Source organism: Pseudophryne corroboree, chromosome 1 (genome assembly GCF_028390025.1).
Source record: "Pseudophryne corroboree isolate aPseCor3 chromosome 1, aPseCor3.hap2, whole genome shotgun sequence".
In the NCBI taxonomy this organism is placed as follows: Eukaryota; Metazoa; Chordata; class Amphibia; order Anura; family Myobatrachidae; genus Pseudophryne; species Pseudophryne corroboree.
The window spans coordinates 751243955-751264758 of record NC_086444.1 but is presented as its reverse complement, the minus strand read 5'-3'; the positions used below and the strand labels follow the sequence as shown (position 1 = coordinate 751264758).

The 20804-nt window shown below is 42.2% G+C and overlaps 1 protein-coding gene and 1 long non-coding RNA gene across 2 annotated transcripts in view; one reads left to right on the top strand and one right to left on the bottom strand.

Annotated features, from left to right (window-relative positions):
- Positions 1 to 20804, top strand: part of MTHFD2L (methylenetetrahydrofolate dehydrogenase (NADP+ dependent) 2 like) — a 441513-nt gene that overhangs the window by 184842 nt on the left and 235867 nt on the right. The window contains exon 6 of the mRNA XM_063955585.1: positions 2700 to 2792. Coding sequence (XP_063811655.1) covers positions 2700 to 2792 — 93 coding nt within the window. The remainder of the gene's footprint in view (positions 1 to 2699; positions 2793 to 20804) is intronic.
- LOC134943359 (uncharacterized) lies at positions 365 to 1272 on the bottom strand. The gene is made up of 3 exons (XR_010181510.1): positions 1083 to 1272; positions 614 to 985; positions 365 to 532 (listed from the first exon to the last, which is right to left on the bottom strand). It is a non-coding gene; the product is annotated as an uncharacterized LOC134943359 (long non-coding RNA).

Here is a 20804-nt window from a genome sequence, read left to right as displayed (position 1 = left end):
CAGTAGGGTCACCCATGGAACATCAGGTGAAATGTCGTGTCTCCTCACATCCACGCCACTTGGGAAGATACATCGCAGGACCTGTGGAAGAGAAAAGTTTGAGCATCCAGATATGGGTGATAGTGTCACCCTGGGGCTGGAAAAAGAGGTACATACAACAGTCCACACAACACAAGCGGGTTGCAGCGGCCCAAATTCAACCCTCCTGCACTTGATTCACTACACATCCAAACATTCCCTAGCATTGCTGTTTCAGGGAATGCTTGGATGTGCAGTCTTGCAAATGCCGGAGGGCTGCACTTTGGACATGCCGGGGTGATTTTGGACAAGGGAGTTTTGGGCAATACTTCTCACCTGAGGGGGGGGTTGTCTGCTACATGGCGGAGGGTCAGGTCCACATCACCAGTAGGTTCACCCATGGTAGAGTTGGATAAAAGGATCAAATATTTGCGGGAACCCAACAACAGGATAAAACGGGGTAACGAACTGTACAAACATGGCCTGGGGATATACATCAACAGGATGTAAAACTCTGAAATACATAAATGAAGAGGTTTTTTTAAAAATATTCCAATGTCCGTTTACACGATAATACAAATGTCAGTATACTCACAGGCAACTGCAAAATAATTTTGGATCAATGTCCGCCGGGAATCCTCTCCTTCGTCCATACCCACCGGTAGAGCAGAAGACCGGTTCCCGCGTCGGAAAGCACTGCGACGAAGAGTCACCGGCAAACGGTTTGCGACACATATGTTGTGTAAAATACAACATGCATTTACCATGCCGCAAACCTTCGACGGTGAGTACAAAAGAGCACCGCCGGAAGTGTCTAAACATCGAAACCGGCTTTTAAGTACACCGAAGGCACGCTCAATTACTCCCCTCGATGCAATGTGTGTCTCTTGGTAACGTTTTTCTGCTCTACCAACAGGATTAGACAATGGGGTCAACAGCCACGGTTTGTTTGGATAACCCGCATCGCCTATAGAAAATATAAAAAAAATGTTAGGTACTTGTAAAAAATAATAAAAAAAAATAATAATAAAATAATAAAAAAATAAAAAAATGAAAATACATACCTAACAGCCAGCCACCAGGCATGTTTCCTGTTTCAAACTTGTCAAACAGCGATGACTGGCTTAGGATGAAGGAGTCGTGAGATGATCCAGGAAATCCCACAAAAATGTTCAAAAATCTCATGTTTACATCACAGACCGCCTGCACGTTCAGGGAATGGAACTGTTTTCGGTTCCGAAAACATTCCTCTGAATTCCGTGGCGGTCTAATCTGCACGTGGGTACAGTCAATCGCGCCCAGCACATTGGGAAATTTGTATTTGTTGAAAAAGCCTAATTTGATCTCACGACATTCGCTGTCCGTCTCTGGAAATGTGATGTACTGGATCGTCAATTTGCGGAAAGCCCTAATGACCTGGGTTATACAGCGCGACAGTGTCGACTGTGAAAAACCGCATGTTTGAGACAGTGTAGGCTGGAATGTGCCTGACGCCAAAAAATGTAACGTCCCCAGCAGTTTCTGAAAACCGCTGATTGCACGATTTGTCCGTGCCCGAGGTTCCAAGTCGGCCTCCAACAGAGCGTACAGCGAATATATGTCGCGAGTCGATAAGCGATAATTTTGTATCACCTCGAACTCGCTGAGATCCTCCAGTTCACGCCTAGTGCGATACTGGCGTGGACGTGGAAATGAAACCCGCAATACTGGCTCACCCAATGCAGACATTTGCTGACCTGGATCCTGATGTTCATCAGCACTTTCTTCCTCCATCATGCTTGCAGCCAGCATGAACATCACAATCTGGTCAGAAAAAGGCTCCATCATTGTAGTCAGTACAAAAATAGGAATGTGTTTTAAAACGCAGGAATTTTCCTAAAAAAACGATTCCACAGAGCTGACTGTAAAATGGCTCCTTCTCCCTGTAGTCTCAAACCTGGGAGTGAGGAGATAGGAGGGGCTTTGCAGAAGTGTATCCTGGGAAAAACTGTGGAATCATGGGTAAATTTCCCTCAGGAGATTGAAGAAAAAAATATTCCTTTAAAAAATCAATTAAATAATACTTGTGAAGCAAAAAAAGACAAACCAAGTAGATAATCCTTTCAAATATAAATAGATATGCTACTAGCAATCCTCAAATATCCCAAAAAAACATGTACTAAAAATTTTTTTTTAGATCCCGCCAGTCAACTGAGGCGGACTAAAATAGGCGAATTTGCGGTCGAAAAGCACTGCAGGCGAATTTCCAAACTTGAATTGAATATGCTTTGGGCGAATTGCAGCATCTATACCATTGCAGAAAAGTCGAATGTGAAAAAAGTCGAATTGCCAAAAGTCGAATTTTGAATGTCCGTTTTTTTGCGATAAAGTACTGTACTGCATAGGCAAATTGTTTTTTTGAGGCGAATTCGTTCCGGAATTCGACTTTTTCTGGAATTCGACCGCAATTGCATATACCCCAAAGTACTGTACTGCATAGGCGAATTGTTTTTTTGAGGCGAATTCGTTCCGGAATTCGACTTTTTCTGGAATTCGACCGCAATTGCATATACCCCATAGTGAGTACCCCCGGGGGAACTTGTACCCGGGTTGAGAACCAGTGCTTTATAGCTATACTGTGTACCAATGCTACATGTTGAATAATCATGATTATATTGACATCTGAATTATTATTTCTTAAGGTGATGCAACTGTGACAATTACACACAGATATACTCCAAAAGATCAATTGAAGAGCCACACTAAAAAGGCAGATATTATCATTGTGGCAGCAGGTAAATACTTCACCTTTTTACATTTTTAACAAAAAAAAATTCTTCAGTAAACTGTCAGCTTTATATTATTATGTATAGAAATGGCATTTATGACATCTCTAGGGTTGCTCTATGTTTATGCCTGCTTAATTTGTTCCATTTACCTCTTGGACAATGTTGGGAGTTATGGGTCTGTTTTCCAGTCCTGTCAGTAGGTTTGTCTCACGGTCTTCCTATCATGCGAGTGGGTCTGTCTCCCAGTCCTGTCTGTCAGTGGGCATGTTTCCCATTCCTGTCAGTGGGTCTATCTCCCACTCCTGTCCTGTCAGTGGGGCTGTCTCTGTGTTCTGTCCAGTCTTTAAGTGCTGTTAATAGCTATTCACGAGCTATTAACAGTGGCTACGCACCACTTACCACTTATCACGGATCACAGTTCCTCTATTCTCTAATGTTTGTCTTTTCCCTTATAAAACATACAGAAGTTTTATTTGAAACAGCTACTGAACTTACCAAAAAGTTTTCCTATTGTATATACTGTATGTACTTTTATTTCAGTGCCAAGTTGGGACAATTTGTTTTCCCTTGTTTATTAACATTGACACCCAGCATGTTATATCAGTTGTGTACATTGTATTTAATAACAATATTAACTGACTGCAAATTTGCAAATTAAGAAGCTTATATTAATTTGGTGTATTTACCGTCATTCCTATTTTAATTAACTTGAAATGTTGCTCCATGTTGGGTGTAAAGGCTCAAACATAGAAGGTGATGGTAAAACAATAGCTTCAGTCCAGTCAGCTGCAGTGGCTACATGTTGAACATGGGTGTGGTATGGAAGGTCGACAGTGTCTAGGTCAACCACTATTCTAAGTTGACAGGGTTTATAGGTTGACATGTTCTAGGTCGACAGGTCAAAAGGTCAACATGAGTTTTTTTAATTTATTGGGGTGTCGGTTTCTCCGTACAGTGACCAGGAACCCCAATTAGTGCACAGTGTCCCCTGCTTCGGGCAAGGTGCCTCGTGCAATCATAGTCCACGTGGATCGTTAAGTATGAAAAAGTTGAAGAAAAGAAAAAAATATTTGAAAAATAATGTCAACCTTTTGACCTGTCGACCTAGAAACCCTATCACCCTAGTTATTGTCAACCAATAGTGGTCGACCTAGACATTGTCGACCTAGAGACCAGATACCGTTGGACACAGCAATAGCTTCTGTTATGAGGGCAGTAGAGCTGGGTGTGTGAGCAGTGCTGCCGCGCACCTGGTGGCCTCGCTCCCTTCCATAACCTCACAGGTTCAGGAGGCGGATCCAGCACTGGGTGGGATGGAGCTCTGCTTCTCCGCTGCCTCTTATGAAAGAGATTTTTGTGATAAATGTATATTCCATGATCACTGCAATGCAGAATTTACTAAAACAACCATTGTTTTGCATTTGTATATTTGGTTTTTATTTTATTGTATATTATATTTCTAATTGTCTGTACTTTTGCTAGCCAATGACTGCAACTTGGCACTTGATATATCTGTGGTGTATTGATTATAGGCAAGAAAAAAAAGGCATTTTGTTTCCCCCAGCACCCTGAATGATAACAGTAACCAGATTTAAATCCCACACAGTATTAGAATTCAGAGATCCTGGTTACATATATTTGCGCAAATGTATGAAAAAGCCCCAAAGCCGCATCAAGGCCTCTCTGTATATTTGGGGTCCCTAGCGCTATATCTAGGTCCAGGGTGTGGCACCCCAAAGCACCAGCATAAGCCAGGAAGCCCAGGGCAGCATACCAGTGAAAAAACTATAGTGTTAATAAATTAGTGCTAGGAAGCTGAAGCTATAAAGGTGATACAAAAATTAGATGTAATTAAAATGGAGAAATATTGTTAAAGAAATTAGTATGTTAAAAGTGTTAATAGAATGTAAAGGTATGCCACACTAAAGCCATCCTGCTCAGCCAGTCCAGAGGCACCACACCCCACACCTCCATTACCCCAATCTGGGTCTATGATTATCCAGCAAGGAGCCACATGATAATGGCTCCTTACTTAAATATATCTAAGCTAAGAGCTACCTATCTTGGAGCAACCCCATAATGCTCCATATGGCATGTCAGGGCCTGCACCTCCTCCTAATGCAGGTACCTTTCTGCCTCTCACAACAGATATGTATAGTGATAGATGCTCAGTTAGCTTAGTGATATCGCTCTGGTGCTTGAAAGGGAGGGGTATTTCTAAGCAAGAAAAAAAAAAGGCATTTTGTTTCCCACAGCACCCTGAATGATAACAGTAACCAGATTTAAATTCCACACAATATTAGAATTCAGAGATCTCGGTTACTTTCTTGCTTAGAAATACCCCTCCCTTTCAAGCACCTGAATGATATCACTAAGCTAATTGAGCATCTACCACTATATATGTGTATTGATTATAACAAGAGATTTTGTGAAGCTCAGCACACAGTAAGATTTGCAAGGTGAATAAATATGACACAATTATCAAAATGTAGTTTTTTTTTTAATTTTAATTAATTTGTATTTCTGGAGCGGGGTACACTGGGATTCCACAGGGAATACATTGGGGTGTAGAGTTGGCTCTTGATCCAAGGCACCAACAGGCTAAAGCTTTGACTGTTCCCAGGATGCATTGCATAGCCTCCTCTATGACCCCGCCTCCGTGCAAAGGAGCTCAGTTTGTAAGTTGGTGCCTGCATAGCAAGTCACTTAACAGGTGGGCTGTGCTAGGCAGCCCTGAAAAGAGATTTTTATAAGACTTCAACGGCTGCACTTTCTATTTCACTACTGCTGAGATTCTGGCAGCATCTTTACACAAGTAGCTGGGCTGATCTCTGGGACTGCAGGGCAATGTCTCCTCTGTAAATCCGCCTGTCTTATCAGTGCTGAGCATTTACAGTCACTTAAGTATTCTACGTGTCATTTTAGACAGTGTTAGTTAAGAACAAGTGTACTTATGCCTGAATATTTGGTACTGATATATACAGTACATCCAGTATCTACTGTGCATTGTTTATATATATATATATATATATATATATATATATGAAATTTTACTAGTCCAGTGCAGTTTTATTGTGTATTTGAAATAACTTCTGCATTGTACCTGTTACCGAGTGTGCCTGTAGCTGCTGTGTGGATTTCATTCAAGTGTATTACAATTATTGCCATCACTATATTCTGTACCCTTAGGGGCTAGGTGCATCAGGGTCATATATATATATATATATATATCAAATATTTATCCAGATCCAAACAAAGATCCAGAATAGAGGGCACTCACCAGTCCAACTTCATTAAAGCATTTATTGATACATCAGAGTCAGCACATAATGTCGACGTTTCGGCTTTGGTAAGCCTTTTTCAAGACAGCCTAAGAGACATCTGCTCAGCATGCCAGGAGTAAGCGCTTACTCCTGGCATGCTGAGCAGATGTCTCTTAGGCTGTCTTGAAAAAGGCTTACCAAAGCCGAAATGTCGACATTATGTGCTGACTCTGATATATCAATAAATGCTTTAATGAAGTTGGACTGGTGAGTGCCCTCTATTCTGGATCTTTGTTTGGATCTGGATAAATATTTGGTATATGTGGATGTCCGAATTTGGGCTTTCTTGAGGAGCACCCCGACGGTGACTGTTTATTGCTGTGAGTGCGGACATTACGAATTGTATATATATATATATATATCAGTGGCAAATGCAGGTTTTGTTGAGGGGAGCTTCCATATATCTAAAACATTTATGTACTGTATGTGTATTGTGACAAGAACACTGGGATAGTGTTTGAGGGCAGGTATATTTGTCCCAGGTTCTTGTCTTACATGTTTTAGAAAATGTTAACTTCTAGGAAAAATGCTTTTTGTTTTGTCTGAACCTCTTCAGTTTGCTGTAAAAGCTGGGTAAAGGCTCTGAGAGAGAGATAAGGCGAGTTCTAGACATTGGGCCCAGTTCGGGTCTTTGGCCTCACAGAGGGCTAATCAGGGTTTCAGCTGTGTAAGAGTGATATAGTGCTTCTAACCTGATTAGTATGGGCAGACTGCCTGGGAAGGCTGCAGGATCTGTGTGTGAGAGACACGCTTTCTGATGCAAGTAAGCTATACAGTATGTACTGAAGAACTCTGTGTTTTGTTTAGTGACAGTTAGGAACATCTTATGTTTAGTTAGTGCCGGACAGGCAAGGTATTTTTATTTTGGGGTTTGTTTTATTTTCTGTTTCAATAAAACTGGCCGGGGTCAGTTGTACCAGAAACTGGACTTGTGTTGTTCCTCAGCTGCTGCGTGCGGCCATATTCCCCAGGAAAAGGCACCTTGCACCCCTACAGTGTTACAACTTGGTGGAGAATGCGAGCACACCGTTCTGCGCATAAGTGAAAGCAGCAGCTTTGTGAGGCCTGCAGAAAACGGTGGTTTATGCAGATACAGCCCAGTGTGAAGTTACTGAGACTCACCCCTGAGGGTTTGATATATGTCCTGGGTGAAAGCAGCTGCAAAGCCGCCTGAAAAATCTGTTGACATGGAGGATCTGCTTAAAGCCTTGCTGCAAGCTACAGCGGCTCAGCAGGAGGCCAACCGACAGCAGCAGGTGGCAATGGAGGAAAATTGGAGACTACAGCAGGTGGCAATGGAGGAAAATAAGAGACAACAGCAGGCAGTTGTTGATGAACTTTACAGGCAACAGCGTCAGGATAGAGAGGCCTTAGCAGAAGTGGTGCAGAGACTTGCAGCTCGGGTTGGAGATGTGGCCGTCAGTGCTCCAACCAGCTCTAGTTCTATACGAGCCAGTCACTTCCTGCAGAAAATGACAGAGGCTGATGATGTGGAGGCCTATCTGACCACGTTTGAAAGGACTGCCGAGCGTGAGAACTGGCCGAAAGCACAGTGGGCCAGTCTGCTGGCACCTTTCCTGTCAGGTGAGCCCCAAAAAGCTTACTTTGATTTAAGCCCTGCTGAGGCTCGGGACTATGATAAACTAAAGACTGAGATCCTGACCCGCCTGGGAGTCACGCTGTCAGTACGAGCACAACGGGTGCACCGTTGGCTGTACGCCATGGAGAAGCCTCCGCGCTCCCAGATGCACGACCTTATTCAGCTAACAAAAAAATGGCTACAGCCAGAGACATTAACTGGTCCCCAGATGGTGGAAAGAGTCGTCATGGACCGCTACTTGAGATCTTTGCCCATGGTCCTGCGCAAGTGGGTGAGCCATGGAAACCCGGGTACTGCTGACCAATTAGTGGACATGGTAGAGAGGTATTTGGCAGCAGAGGAACTACTGATGACCACCCAGCAACCCATAGATCCTCGACAGCGCCCTTCAGTAAAGACTGGTAAGACTGTTCCGTGGGAAAACGTTGCTGGGCGGTTAAGAGAACGCAAGGCTGGAGAGACTGTAAACACTGGCCCTGGAAACAGGCCAATGGGGCTAGAACGGTCTATGCTGCCCAAATGGGTTGATAATCGTGTGGTTAAATGTTTTAGGTGTGGTATGCCAGGTCATGTTATTGCCAATTGCCCAGTCACGCAAGAACCCATGCAATGTGATGCTGCCTTTGAATGTCGCAGAATGTCTTTCTTTGCTAGGTTAGCCTGTACTGTGGTACCTTCACCTGAGCTGGAAAAACAAATGTGTGATGTGTTCTTAGAAGGTAACCGGGTAGAGGCCTTGCTAGATTCAGGAAGTTTAGTTACCCTCGTGAAAGCTGGGTTAGTGAACCCCTTAAAGGTCCAGCAAATACCTATTGGGGTAACTTGCATACATGGGGTTACCCAACATTATGCCACTGCTGAGGTGAATATAGAAACTTGTTGTGGGTCAGCAATGGTTAAAGTGGGACTGGTCCCTACCTTGGTGCATGAGGCCATAATAGGGAGGGATTTTCCTCATTTTTGGAAACTGTGGGAATCACGGTTATCAACAGATGTGAGAAGTAAAAAGCCAGTTGATAATACCGGTGATTTTATGGATGTACGTGGGTCTTCGGAACTTTCTTGCCCTTTGCCTTTTGCTAGTTTGGCTGGGGAAGTGACAGATGGGGAGTCCAGTGAGGACCCTCTTGCCGGGAACAGAGACATAGTAGTTAGAACTGAAAGCGTGCCTGACCTGGAGGTAAAGAAGGATCTGTTTGCGTCTGAACAGTTAAAGGATCCTACCTTAATAAAGGCTAGAGAGAATGTTAAGATTGTTAATGGGGAACCTGTGGTACCAGGTGACAGGGTTACGTATCCCCACATGGCCATCTGTAATGAGCTCTTGTACCACATTGTCAAAAGGGGTGAGGATGTGGTGGAACAGCTGGTAGTTCCCCAGCCTTATCGGAGAACGGTACTAGATTTAGCTCATAGTCACGTTACCGCAGGACATTTAGGGGCAGAAAAAACCACTGAAAGAGTTTTACAAAGGTTCTTTTGGCCAGGGGTTTATAAAGAAGTGTCTGAATATTGTTCTTCCTGTCCTGAATGCCAGTATCATGCCCCTAGACCCCATTTCAGGAGCCCACTAGTTCCCATGCCTATTATAGAGGTCCCGTTTGACAGAATAGCCATGGATCTCGTGGGGCCCTTGTTAAAGTCTGCTCGGGGCCATCAGTATATCCTGGTAATTATGGACTATGCCACTCGATATCCTGAGGCTGTCCCTTTACGCACTATCACAACCAAGGCGATAGCTAGGGAGCTGGTGCAGGTATTTAGTAGAGTGGGAATACCAAAAGAAATTTTGACTGACCAAGGTACTCCATTTATGTCAAGGATCATGAAAGAATTGTGCAAGTTATTTAAGGTCACTCACCTCAGGACGTCCATCTACCATCCCCAAACTGACGGGTTGGTGGAAAGGTTTAATAAAACATTAAAAAGTATGTTAAAAAAGGTTGTTGAGAGAGATGGGAAAAACTGGGATTGTTTGTTGCCCTACTTGTTAATGGCCATCAGAGAAGTTCCTCAGTCCTCTACGGGGTTTTCTCCATTTGATTTGTTGTATGGTAGACACCCCAGAGGGCTGTTGGATGTTGCCAAAGAGACGTGGGAAGGACAGCCCACTCCTTATAGAAGCGTTATTGAGCATGTAACACAAATGCAGGATAGGATTGCAGCCGTGGTACCTGTTGTCAGAGAGCACATGGAACAGGCCCAAAGTGCTCAACAGAGGGTCTATAACCGGAGTGCCAAGATACGGGAATTTGCTCCTGGAGATAGAGTTCTTGTTTTGGTACCCACTGTGGAAAGCAAATTCCTAGCTAAATGGCAGGGTCCATTTGAGATTAGGGAAAAAGTGAATGAGGTTAATTACAAAGTATACCAGCCGGGAAAGAGAAAACCCGAACAGATCTACCATGTTAACTTAATCAAACCCTGGAAAGATAGGTTGTCTCTGTCAGCGGAGCCTTGCCCTTCGGTGTCTTCACCCCGGTTGCTTCCCGCAGTGAAGGTGTCAGAGACATTATCAGCTGATCAGAACAATCAGGTTAAAGAATTTCTCATCCAAAATAGGGAGGTATTTTCAGAGCTGCCTGGCCGAACGACCATAATAAAACATGACATTGTCACAGAACCAGGGGTCAGGGTTCATTTAAAGCCATATAGGATTCCTGAAGCTCAGCGAGAAGCTATTTCTAAGGAAGTTAAAACCATGTTAGAACTTGGAGTCATAGAGGAGTCTAACAGTGAGTGGTCCAGTCCCATAGTGCTCATCCCGAAGCCCGACGGTAGCATACGCTTCTGTAATGACTTTCGTAAGTTAAATGAGGTGTCCAAGTTTGACGCATACCCCATGCCCCGTGTGGATGAGCTTGTAGAAAGGCTGGGAACAGCCAGGTTTCTCACCACATTGGACCTGACCAAAGGTTACTGGCAAATACCTTTATCTGATAGCGCCAAAGAAAAAACAGCCTTTTCGGTTCCGGAGGGGCTGTACCAGTATAAGATGTTACCCTTTGGGTTGCATGGGGCTCCAGCAACCTTTCAACGGGCGATGGATAAAATTTTGAGGCCCCATAGAAAATATGCAGCTGCCTATTTGGATGATGTGGTAATTCACAGTACAGACTGGGGGTCACATTTGGTTAAAGTACAAGCAGTACTGGACTCAATCAGAGAGGCAGGGTTAACTGCTAACCCAAAGAAGTGCAGCCTCGCAATGGAGGAGGTCAAATACTTGGGCTTCACCATAGGCAGAGGTCTGATTAGGCCCCAATTGAATAAAGTTGATGCTATTCAAAACTGGCCTCGTCCAGTGAATAAAAAACAGGTAAGGGCTTTTTTGGGAATTACTGGGTACTATAGACGGTTTATTCCTAATTTTGCGACCACAGCGGTGCCGTTGTCAGACCTTACCAAAGGGAAGCAGTCAAATGTGGTGAAATGGAACCCTGATGCAGAAAAGGCGTTCCAAGCGTTAAAAGTGGCTTTGTGTTCACAACCGGTGTTGATAACACCAGATTTTTCAAAAGAATTTGTGGTACAGACAGATGCCTCAGAGGTAGGGATAGGTGCTGTGCTGTCCCAAACCAGAGATGGGGACGAACACCCTATCATTTATTTGAGTAGGAAACTCAATGAGCATGAAAAAAGGTATGCCATTGTGGAAAAGGAGGCTTTGGCCATTAAGTGGGCACTAGATACCTTGAGATATTACCTCTTGGGTAGACAATTCAGACTAGTGACAGACCATGCCCCTTTAAAATGGATGTATGTAAATAGAGGCAAGAATGCTTGTGTAACTAGATGGTTTCTAGCGTTGCAGGACTTTAAGTTTACTGTCGAACATAGACCGGGAACACAATTGGCCAACGCAGATGCATTGTCTCGCATCTTCTGTTTGGGGGCTACAAGTGTTCCGGCCCCTAGGTCGAAACAGGGGAGGGGGATATGTGACAAGAACACTGGGATAGTGTTTGAGGGCAGGTATATTTGTCCCAGGTTCTTGTCTTACATGTTTTAGAAAATGTTAACTTCTAGGAAAAATGCTTTTTGTTTTGTCTGAACCTCTTCAGTTTGCTGTAAAAGCTGGGTAAAGGCTCTGAGAGAGAGATAAGGCGAGTTCTAGACATTGGGCCCAGTTCGGGTCTTTGGCCTCACAGAGGGCTAATCAGGGTTTCAGCTGTGTAAGAGTGATATAGTGCTTCTAACCTGATTAGTATGGGCAGACTGCCTGGGAAGGCTGCAGGATCTGTGTGTGAGAGACACGCTTTCTGATGCAAGTAAGCTATACAGTATGTACTGAAGAACTCTGTGTTTTGTTTAGTGACAGTTAGGAACATCTTATGTTTAGTTAGTGCCGGACAGGCAAGGTATTTTTATTTTGGGGTTTGTTTTATTTTCTGTTTCAATAAAACTGGCCGGGGTCAGTTGTACCAGAAACTGGACTTGTGTTGTTCCTCAGCTGCTGCGTGCGGCCATATTCCCCAGGAAAAGGCACCTTGCACCCCTACAGTGTTACAGTATATATATATATACACACACACACACACACACAGATGTAGCTCATCGAGGCTACATTCTGGTGAGATGGGCTCCTTCCTTTGGCACCGCATTCACTGTGCATGTGCCTGTCTAAGACGTGAGCGTGTCTTAGATGTGCACGCTGTCGCAGCAAATGAGGCGTGGCTACATCTCTCTCTCTCTCTCTCTCTCTCTCTCTATATATATATATATATATATATATATAAAGAGAACTATGACCCCTTGTTTGCGCTATGACCAATAAGCTCAAACCACTGAGAAATACCTCCTGTCAGAAGAGGTACTGGACATGGGATAGAAAAGGAAAAGGGTTCTCTTGGGAGCTTGACCACCACAAATATCTATCTACCTATCTACCTATCTATCTATCTATCTATCTATCTATCTATCTATCTATCTATCTATCTGTCTGTCTGTCTGTCTGTCTGTCTGTCTGTGTATATATATATATATATATATATACATATATATTTCTAAATAAATATATATATATATATATATATATATATATTTATTTGTGAATCTCCATACAGGAATAAGATGCTCATGGACAGGTACCTGTAGTTTTAAAACCAAGGCTTTGGTGGAGACAGAGTGCGCAATCAGACCAAGTGAATCGACCCAGTGAAAAATACAAAGGAAGTTTCACCTGCTTCCAAGACAATTTCTATATACACAAGTAGTATTCCACTCTGGCGCTTCACTAGGTTTACATGTATAGGAGTATCTTCATATCCTTTAGAACCTATATATATATATCTTACATCCAATTTTTCAAGGATGTAAGTGGGCAGAGCCTAATACTGATGCGTGTGCCTGGCTCCCGTTCACATTAGCTTATGAGTGGCATCTGCTCTTCTTGCAGCAAAGCAAGAGTAAGTTTATATGATTTAAAACTACAGGTGTATCTTCATATCCTTTAGAACCTATATATATATCTTACATCCAATTTTTCAAGGATGTAAGTAAAGAGAAAAGAGAACAATATAGTGCAGAGACCTTTTTTGAAAATGGTATATTTACAAAGACGAATATACACTCACAAGCCGACTTTTAAACATAAGCCCATCAGAATTTCTCTCTCTTGTGTTGATTCCAAATGGGATTTTATTCTTCATTCTCCATAGCATCAACCTGAGTAAAGTGTGTATGTGTCTCCCACAATGGAAATACACAATGGCTCACACACATAAGACAAAGAAAGGCTTATAGTGCAGACGTCCTTAAAAGTATAACAAGGTTTTATTCTGACAAATTTGCACTTACATAACATAAAAGAATAAAAGGCATATAGAATCTCTATATCACTTCCCACAAATGCCAAGATGATCCACACCGGAGCGCAGAGATCACAATAAACTGCTGGTTGGCTACGGTCCCGGGAACCGTGTAGCTCACCTATTCCAGGGGACAGCGATGGTATTTCAGGCAGATAGTGGTATCGTGATGCAGACCCGCTTAACGCGTTTCGGTTTCCCTTTTTCAAAAGCGGATACTGTTAAACTGCAAACCCCTTCCTTATAGACCCCAAGATCCTCCCACTTAATAATGGACAGCTGTAAGGAGTTCAAAGAGTTCGTTAACGTAATTCGGCTGTTCGTGACTTCCGGTCACGTGATTCTGCGTTCCACCGCCGGATGTCAGATTTCACTTCCTGCTTATGCGGTTCACGTGCGTTCCAGATGCCGTGAAAGCGGAAGTTCATCGGGTATCGTTCTATTTTCATAAAATTCACATATATAGCAGCATTTTTGAAGCGGCAAGTACTCCATTCATAGATCATAAGGCAAGGTGCTCAGATACATAAAAAGATATAAAATGAAAAACAACAAATTATAATATGAAATATATAAATTATTAATCATTTAAAAAACATTTTAATTCAAATTCACCGTTAAGCCCACGTGGTACCAAGGTTTTAAGATCAAAAATCCATTTCATTTCTGTTTTTGCTAGTTTAGTTTCAATATTTTTATTTTTCCAATTTCCTATAATCTGTTCTAATCCCCAAAAGTTTCTTATTTCACATTCTTTGGAATTATGGCAGTATTTAAAGTGCATCGAGAGAGTGTGCGTTTCAAGGCCTTTCCTGATATTATAAATGTGTTCACATAGTCTCACTTTTAGCATTCTAGTGGTCTTGCCTACATAGAGTAAGCCACACTTGCATTCTATAGCGTAGATCACATTCTTGGATGTACATGTGATAAATTGATTAATCTTATAGCATATACCATTGATGTTAATCTCTTTATATTTAGAACTTGTGGTTTTAACCGTTCTGCATACCAGACAGGACCCACATCTGTGGAAGCCACGCACACGTTCACTACTCCTTTTATTATCACTTAGAGCACTTTTAACCAGCTTGTCTTTGAGAGATTTAGACTTCCTATATATAAAGGATGGTCTTGTGGGTATATTCCCTTTTAGAACAGGATCTTGTTCAAGAAGTTTCCAATTTTTATAGAAAATCCTTTCTATCTCTCGATGTAGACAACTGTAACCAGAAATGAAAGACCATTCATGATTTTTTGGAGTAGGTTTTGTCGATTTTTCAGTTAATAATTCATGTCTAGACATGGATGTGACCTTTTCTTTGACAGACTGTAATTTTTCTTTTTTATACCCCTTATTTTCAAAACAATCTGACATTTGGTCTATTTGTGTGTTGCAAACCTGAGCTTCTGAACAATTTCGTTTAACTCTTACAAACTGGCTGTAGGGTATTCCCTCTAGCCAGTTTGCATGGTGCTGGCTATCTTTCTCAATAAAAGAATTTGAATCTGTTGGTTTTCTAAAAACTTGTGTTTCTAACTTATTGTTTTTAATGTATATATTCAAATCCAAAAAATTTATCTCCTCTTTACTTGTGGTGAAGACTAACTTGATATTTTTATCGTTAAAATTCAACTTTTCACAGAAGGAGTGAAGACACTCTTCACTTCCTCTCCATACAAAAAGAATGTCGTCGATAAATCGGTACCAGGACACCAGGCCTGCCCCTGCCAACCCGTCCTGCCACACCGCCAACTCCTCCCAGTATGACATGAACAAGTTGGCATAACTAGGGGCAAACCTGGTGCCCATGGCTGTACCGACCTGCTGGAGATAATAGTCTCCATTGAAGTAAAAATAGTTGTTTTTCAAAATAAAGGCTATGCCTTCCAATACAAATTCCTTCAATGACTCTTCGGTATTATTCTTGTCTAAAAAATATGATACCGCCTCTAAGCCTTGTATGGGTTGAATTATCGTGTATAATGTACTAACGTCAGCTGTACATAAAAAACAATCTTTATCCCAATCAATGAGTTGTAGTTTTCTTAGTGTATCCCCTGTGTCTTTTAAGTAAGATTTACTTTTGACCACTAAGGGTTGTAGAAAAGAATCTGGGGTCTTTAACATTGATATATTCAAATTCGTCTTTTGATATTATACCATCTGAATGGACATCCAAAGCCCTTTTGGATGGTATAATATCAAAAGACGAATTTGAATATATCAATGTTAAAGACCCCAGTGTACCTACTATCTATATTCTACCTAAGATACATAAGGATCCACTTCACCCCCCGGGAAGACCAATTATATCGGGGTGCAATGGCATAACTGCCAATCTTTCTGCATTCATCGATTCTTTTCTACAACCCTTAGTGGTCAAAAGTAAATCTTACTTAAAAGACACAGGGGATACACTAAGAAAACTACAACTCATTGATTGGGATAAAGATTGTTTTTTATGTACAGCTGACGTTAGTACATTATACACGATAATTCAACCCATACAAGGCTTAGAGGCGGTATCATATTTTTTAGACAAGAATAATACCGAAGAGTCATTGAAGGAATTTGTATTGGAAGGCATAGCCTTTATTTTGAAAAACAACTATTTTTACTTCAATGGAGACTATTATCTCCAGCAGGTCGGTACAGCCATGGGCACCAGGTTTGCCCCTAGTTATGCCAACTTGTTCATGTCATACTGGGAGGAGTTGGCGGTGTGGCAGGACGGGTTGGCAGGGGCAGGCCTGGTGTCCTGGTACCGATTTATCGACGACATTCTTTTTGTATGGAGAGGAAGTGAAGAGTGTCTTCACTCCTTCTGTGAAAAGTTGAATTTTAACGATAAAAATATCAAGTTAGTCTTCACCACAAGTAAAGAGGAGATAAAATTTTTTGGATTTGAATATATACATTAAAAACAATAAGTTAGAAACACAAGTTTTTAGAAAACCAACAGATTCAAATTCTTTTATTGAGAAAGATAGCCAGCACCATGCAAACTGGCTAGAGGGAATACCCTACAGCCAGTTTGTAAGAGTTAAACGAAATTGTTCAGAAGCTCAGGTTTGCAACACACAAATAGACCAAATGTCAGATTGTTTTGAAAATAAGGGGTATAAAAAAGAAAAATTACAGTCTGTCAAAGAAAAGGTCACATCCATGTCTAGACATGAATTATTAACTGAAAAATCGACAAAACCTACTCCAAAAAATCATGAATGGTCTTTCATTTCTGGTTACAGTTGTCTACATCGAGAGATAGAAAGGATTTTCTATAAAAATTGGAAACTTCTTGAACAAGATCCTGTTCTAAAAGGGAATATACCCACAAGACCATCCTTTATATATAGGAAGTCTAAATCTCTCAAAGACAAGCTGGTTAAAAGTGCTCTAAGTGATAATAAAAGGAGTAGTGAACGTGTGCGTGGCTTCCACAGATGTGGGTCCTGTCTGGTATGCAGAACGGTTAAAACCACAAGTTCTAAATATAAAGAGATTAACATCAATGGTATATGCTATAAGATTAATCAATTTATCACATGTACATCCAAGAATGTGATCTACGCTATAGAATGCAAGTGTGGCTTACTCTATGTAGGCAAGACCACTAGAATGCTAAAAGTGAGACTATGTGAACACATTTATAATATCAGGAAAGGCCTTGAAACGCACACTCTCTCGATGCACTTTAAATACTGCCATAATTCCAAAGAATGTGAAATAAGAAACTTTTGGGGATTAGAACAGATTATAGGAAATTGGAAAAATAAAAATATTGAAACTAAACTAGCAAAAACAGAAATGAAATGGATTTTTGATCTTAAAACCTTGGTACCACGTGGGCTTAACGGTGAATTTGAATTAAAATGGTTTTTAAATGATTAATAATTTATATATTTCATATTATAATTTGTTGTTTTTCATTTTATATCTTTTTATGTATCTGAGCACCTTGCCTTATGATCTATGAATGGAGTTCTTGCCGCTTCAAAAATGCTGCTATATATGTGAATTTTATGAAAATAGAACGATACCCGATGAACTTCCGCTTTCACGGCATCTGGAACGCACGTGAACCGCATAAGCAGGAAGTGAAATCTGACATCCGGCGGTGGAACGCAGAATCACGTGACCGGAAGTCACGAACAGCCGAATTACGTTAACGAACTCTTTGAACTCCTTACAGCTGTCCATTATTAAGTGGGAGGATCTTGGGGTCTATAAGGAAGGGGTTTGCAGTTTAACAGTATCCGCTTTTGAAAAAGGGAAACCGAAACGCGTTAAGCGGGTCTGCATGACGATACCACTATCTGCCTGAAATACCATCGCTGTCCCCTGGAATAGGTGAGCTACACGGTTCCCGGGACCGTAGCCAACCAGCAGTTTATTGTGATCTCTGCGCTCCGGTGTGGATCATCTTGGCATTTGTGGGAAGTGATATAGAGATTCTATATGCCTTTTATTCTTTTATGTTATGTAAGTGCAAATTTGTCAGAATAAAACCTTGTTATACTTTTAAGGACGTCTGCACTATAAGCCTTTCTTTGTCTTATGTGTGTGAGCCATTGTGTATTTCCATTGTGGGAGACACATACACACTTTACTCAGGTTGATGCTATGGAGAATGAAGAATAAAATCCCATTTGGAATCAACACAAGAGAGAGAAATTCTGATGGGCTTATGTTTAAAAGTCGGCTTGTGAGTGTATATTCGTCTTTGTAAATATACCATTTTCAAAAAAGGTCTCTGCACTATATTGTTCTCTTTTCTCTTTACTTACATCCTTGAAAAATTGGATGTAAGATATATATATATAGGTTCTAAAGGATATGAAGATACACCTGTAGTTTTAAATCATATAAACTTACTCTTGCTTTGCTGCAAGAAGAGCAGATGCCACTCATAAGCTAATGTGAACGGGAGCCAGGCACACGCATCAGTATTAGGCTCTGCCCACTCACGATCCTGCGATTTGCGGGTCTGTGAAAGGGCGGAGCCAAAAATAATGCGATTCTCAAAGATTGGTGTCTTATTAGCCCTTCCTCTTCCTCATAGACCCAATACTGATGGCATTATGCCGCGATGAGTGGGGCTTTGATCGGGGCCCGTGGGCAGCCATTTAAAAGTAAATTGGCTTGTCAGGGGGGTTTCTGGGTACTCAGAAATCACATGCACAAAATGGCAGGCTGCTCAATCAGATTGTGATGTCACTCAGGTGCTAAAAGGGAGGGGTAATTCTGTGTAAGAAAAAACAATTTGTGTTCCCTAATGCACACTGAGTGAGAAATAATACTACATAATAATAATATAATATGGAGATCTTAGTTGCGTATATCTGCAGATATAGGGTTAAGCCCCCAGGCCGTTCGGCAAGGCGTCTCCGTCACTGGGGTCCCTAATACTAGGTATGGGTCCGAGGTGCAGGAACCCATCACGTCGGCACAGTTCGGCTACCCCAGGTCAGCACACAGGTGAAAGTTAATAAGGGTTAATTAGAAGCACAAGTGGGAAACTCCACCACTGGTAGACTCTCATGTCGCCCGTCTTGTGGTATCATCTACTCTGCCTGTCACCACTGTCACCTCACTGAAGGAACCGACGGATAAGCGTGTGGAGGGATGCCTGAAGTCTATTTACTCCCTTACCGGTGCTGTACATAGACCCACTATAGCAGCCTTCTGGGCCGCAAAAGGAATTGAAGCATGGGTTCAGGCATTAGAGGATGAGCTGCCTCAGGATATTTCTGACATGGCCAGACAATATCTGTCTCACATTACCACAGCCTCCCACTATATTCAGGAGATGTCCTCTGAGGCAGGTGTAATGGCTGCCAAGGCGTCTACTAAGGTCCTGGAAGGTGGACCTAGACTCTAAAAAGACCTTGGAGGTGCTCTCTTTTAAGGGAGACATCCTATTTGGAGAAGATCTGAATAAGATTGTGACTGACTTGGCGTCTGCTAAGACTGCGTTCCTCCCAAGTACTAATCCTTCTGCACTGAAGGCAAAGAGTACTACTTTTTGTTCCTTTCATCCTCCAGAAAAACTCCCCCCCTCGCCAGTTCTGCTCGATGGTTATCCCTTCGGAGCCGTTAAAAGCGCAAGCTCTACACTTGGTTGTGTGTTCCCTCGTGGTACAGGAGTGGTAGTGCCAGTACCTCTGTCCCAGAGGGGCGGAGGATACTATTCGACCCTGTTTGTAGTACCGAAACCAAATGGGTCTTTCCAGCCTATACTCAACCTCAAATCATTGAACAAATTTGTGAGGGTGTCCAAATTGGTATCCGTTCAGATGGTCGACCATGTTATGGTCGACAGTCATTAGGTCGACCACTATTGGTCGACATTGACATGGTCGACTTGGACACATGGTCGACACATGAAAATGGCTGACACATGAAAGGTCGACACATGAAAAGGTCGACATGATTTTTTAAACTTTTTTTCTTTTGGGGAACTTTTCCATACTTTACGATCCACGTGGACTACGATTGGAACGTGAATCTGTGCCGAGCGAAGCGAAGGCACCTTGCCCGAAGCATGGCGAGCGAAGCGAGCCATGCGAGGGGACACGGTGCACTAATTGGGGTTCCCAGTCACTTTACACAAAAAACGACACCCAAAAAAGTTAAAAAATGTCGACCTTTTCATGTGTCGACCTTTCATGTGTCGACCATGTGTCCATGTCGACCATGTCAATGTCGACCAATAGTGGTCGACCTAATGACTGTCGACCATAACATGGTCGACCATTCATACCGGAACCGTCCAAATTCCGTATGGAAACTCTGCGCTCTATTGTACTGGCAATGGAACCCGAAGACTATACGGTATCCCTGGACATACAGGATGCTTAACTGCATATTCCTATTGCCTTTTCGCATTAGCAGCATCAGCAGTATCTGCAGTATGATTTTGGCAACCTACATTATCAATAAAAATATTTAAAATAGCGCTTGTTATTGAACGCTCATACCTGTAAAGAAAAATGGTTAAAATGAATGTATACAGCTCCTTTGAGAATTGTTTGAGATTGGAGGTGATTGGTATAATTTGAGGATGGGTTCCGTTGTTTTGGTCCGGGTTTGGTGGTTTTAATTAGTGATGAGCGGGTTCGGATCCTCAGGATCCGAACCCGCCCAAACTTCACCTTTTTTTTCACGGGTCCGAGCAACTCGGATCCTCCCGCCTTGCTCGGTTAACCCGAGCGCGCCCGAACATCATCATCCCGCGGTCGGATTCTCGCGAGATTCGTATTCTATATAAGGAGCCGCGCG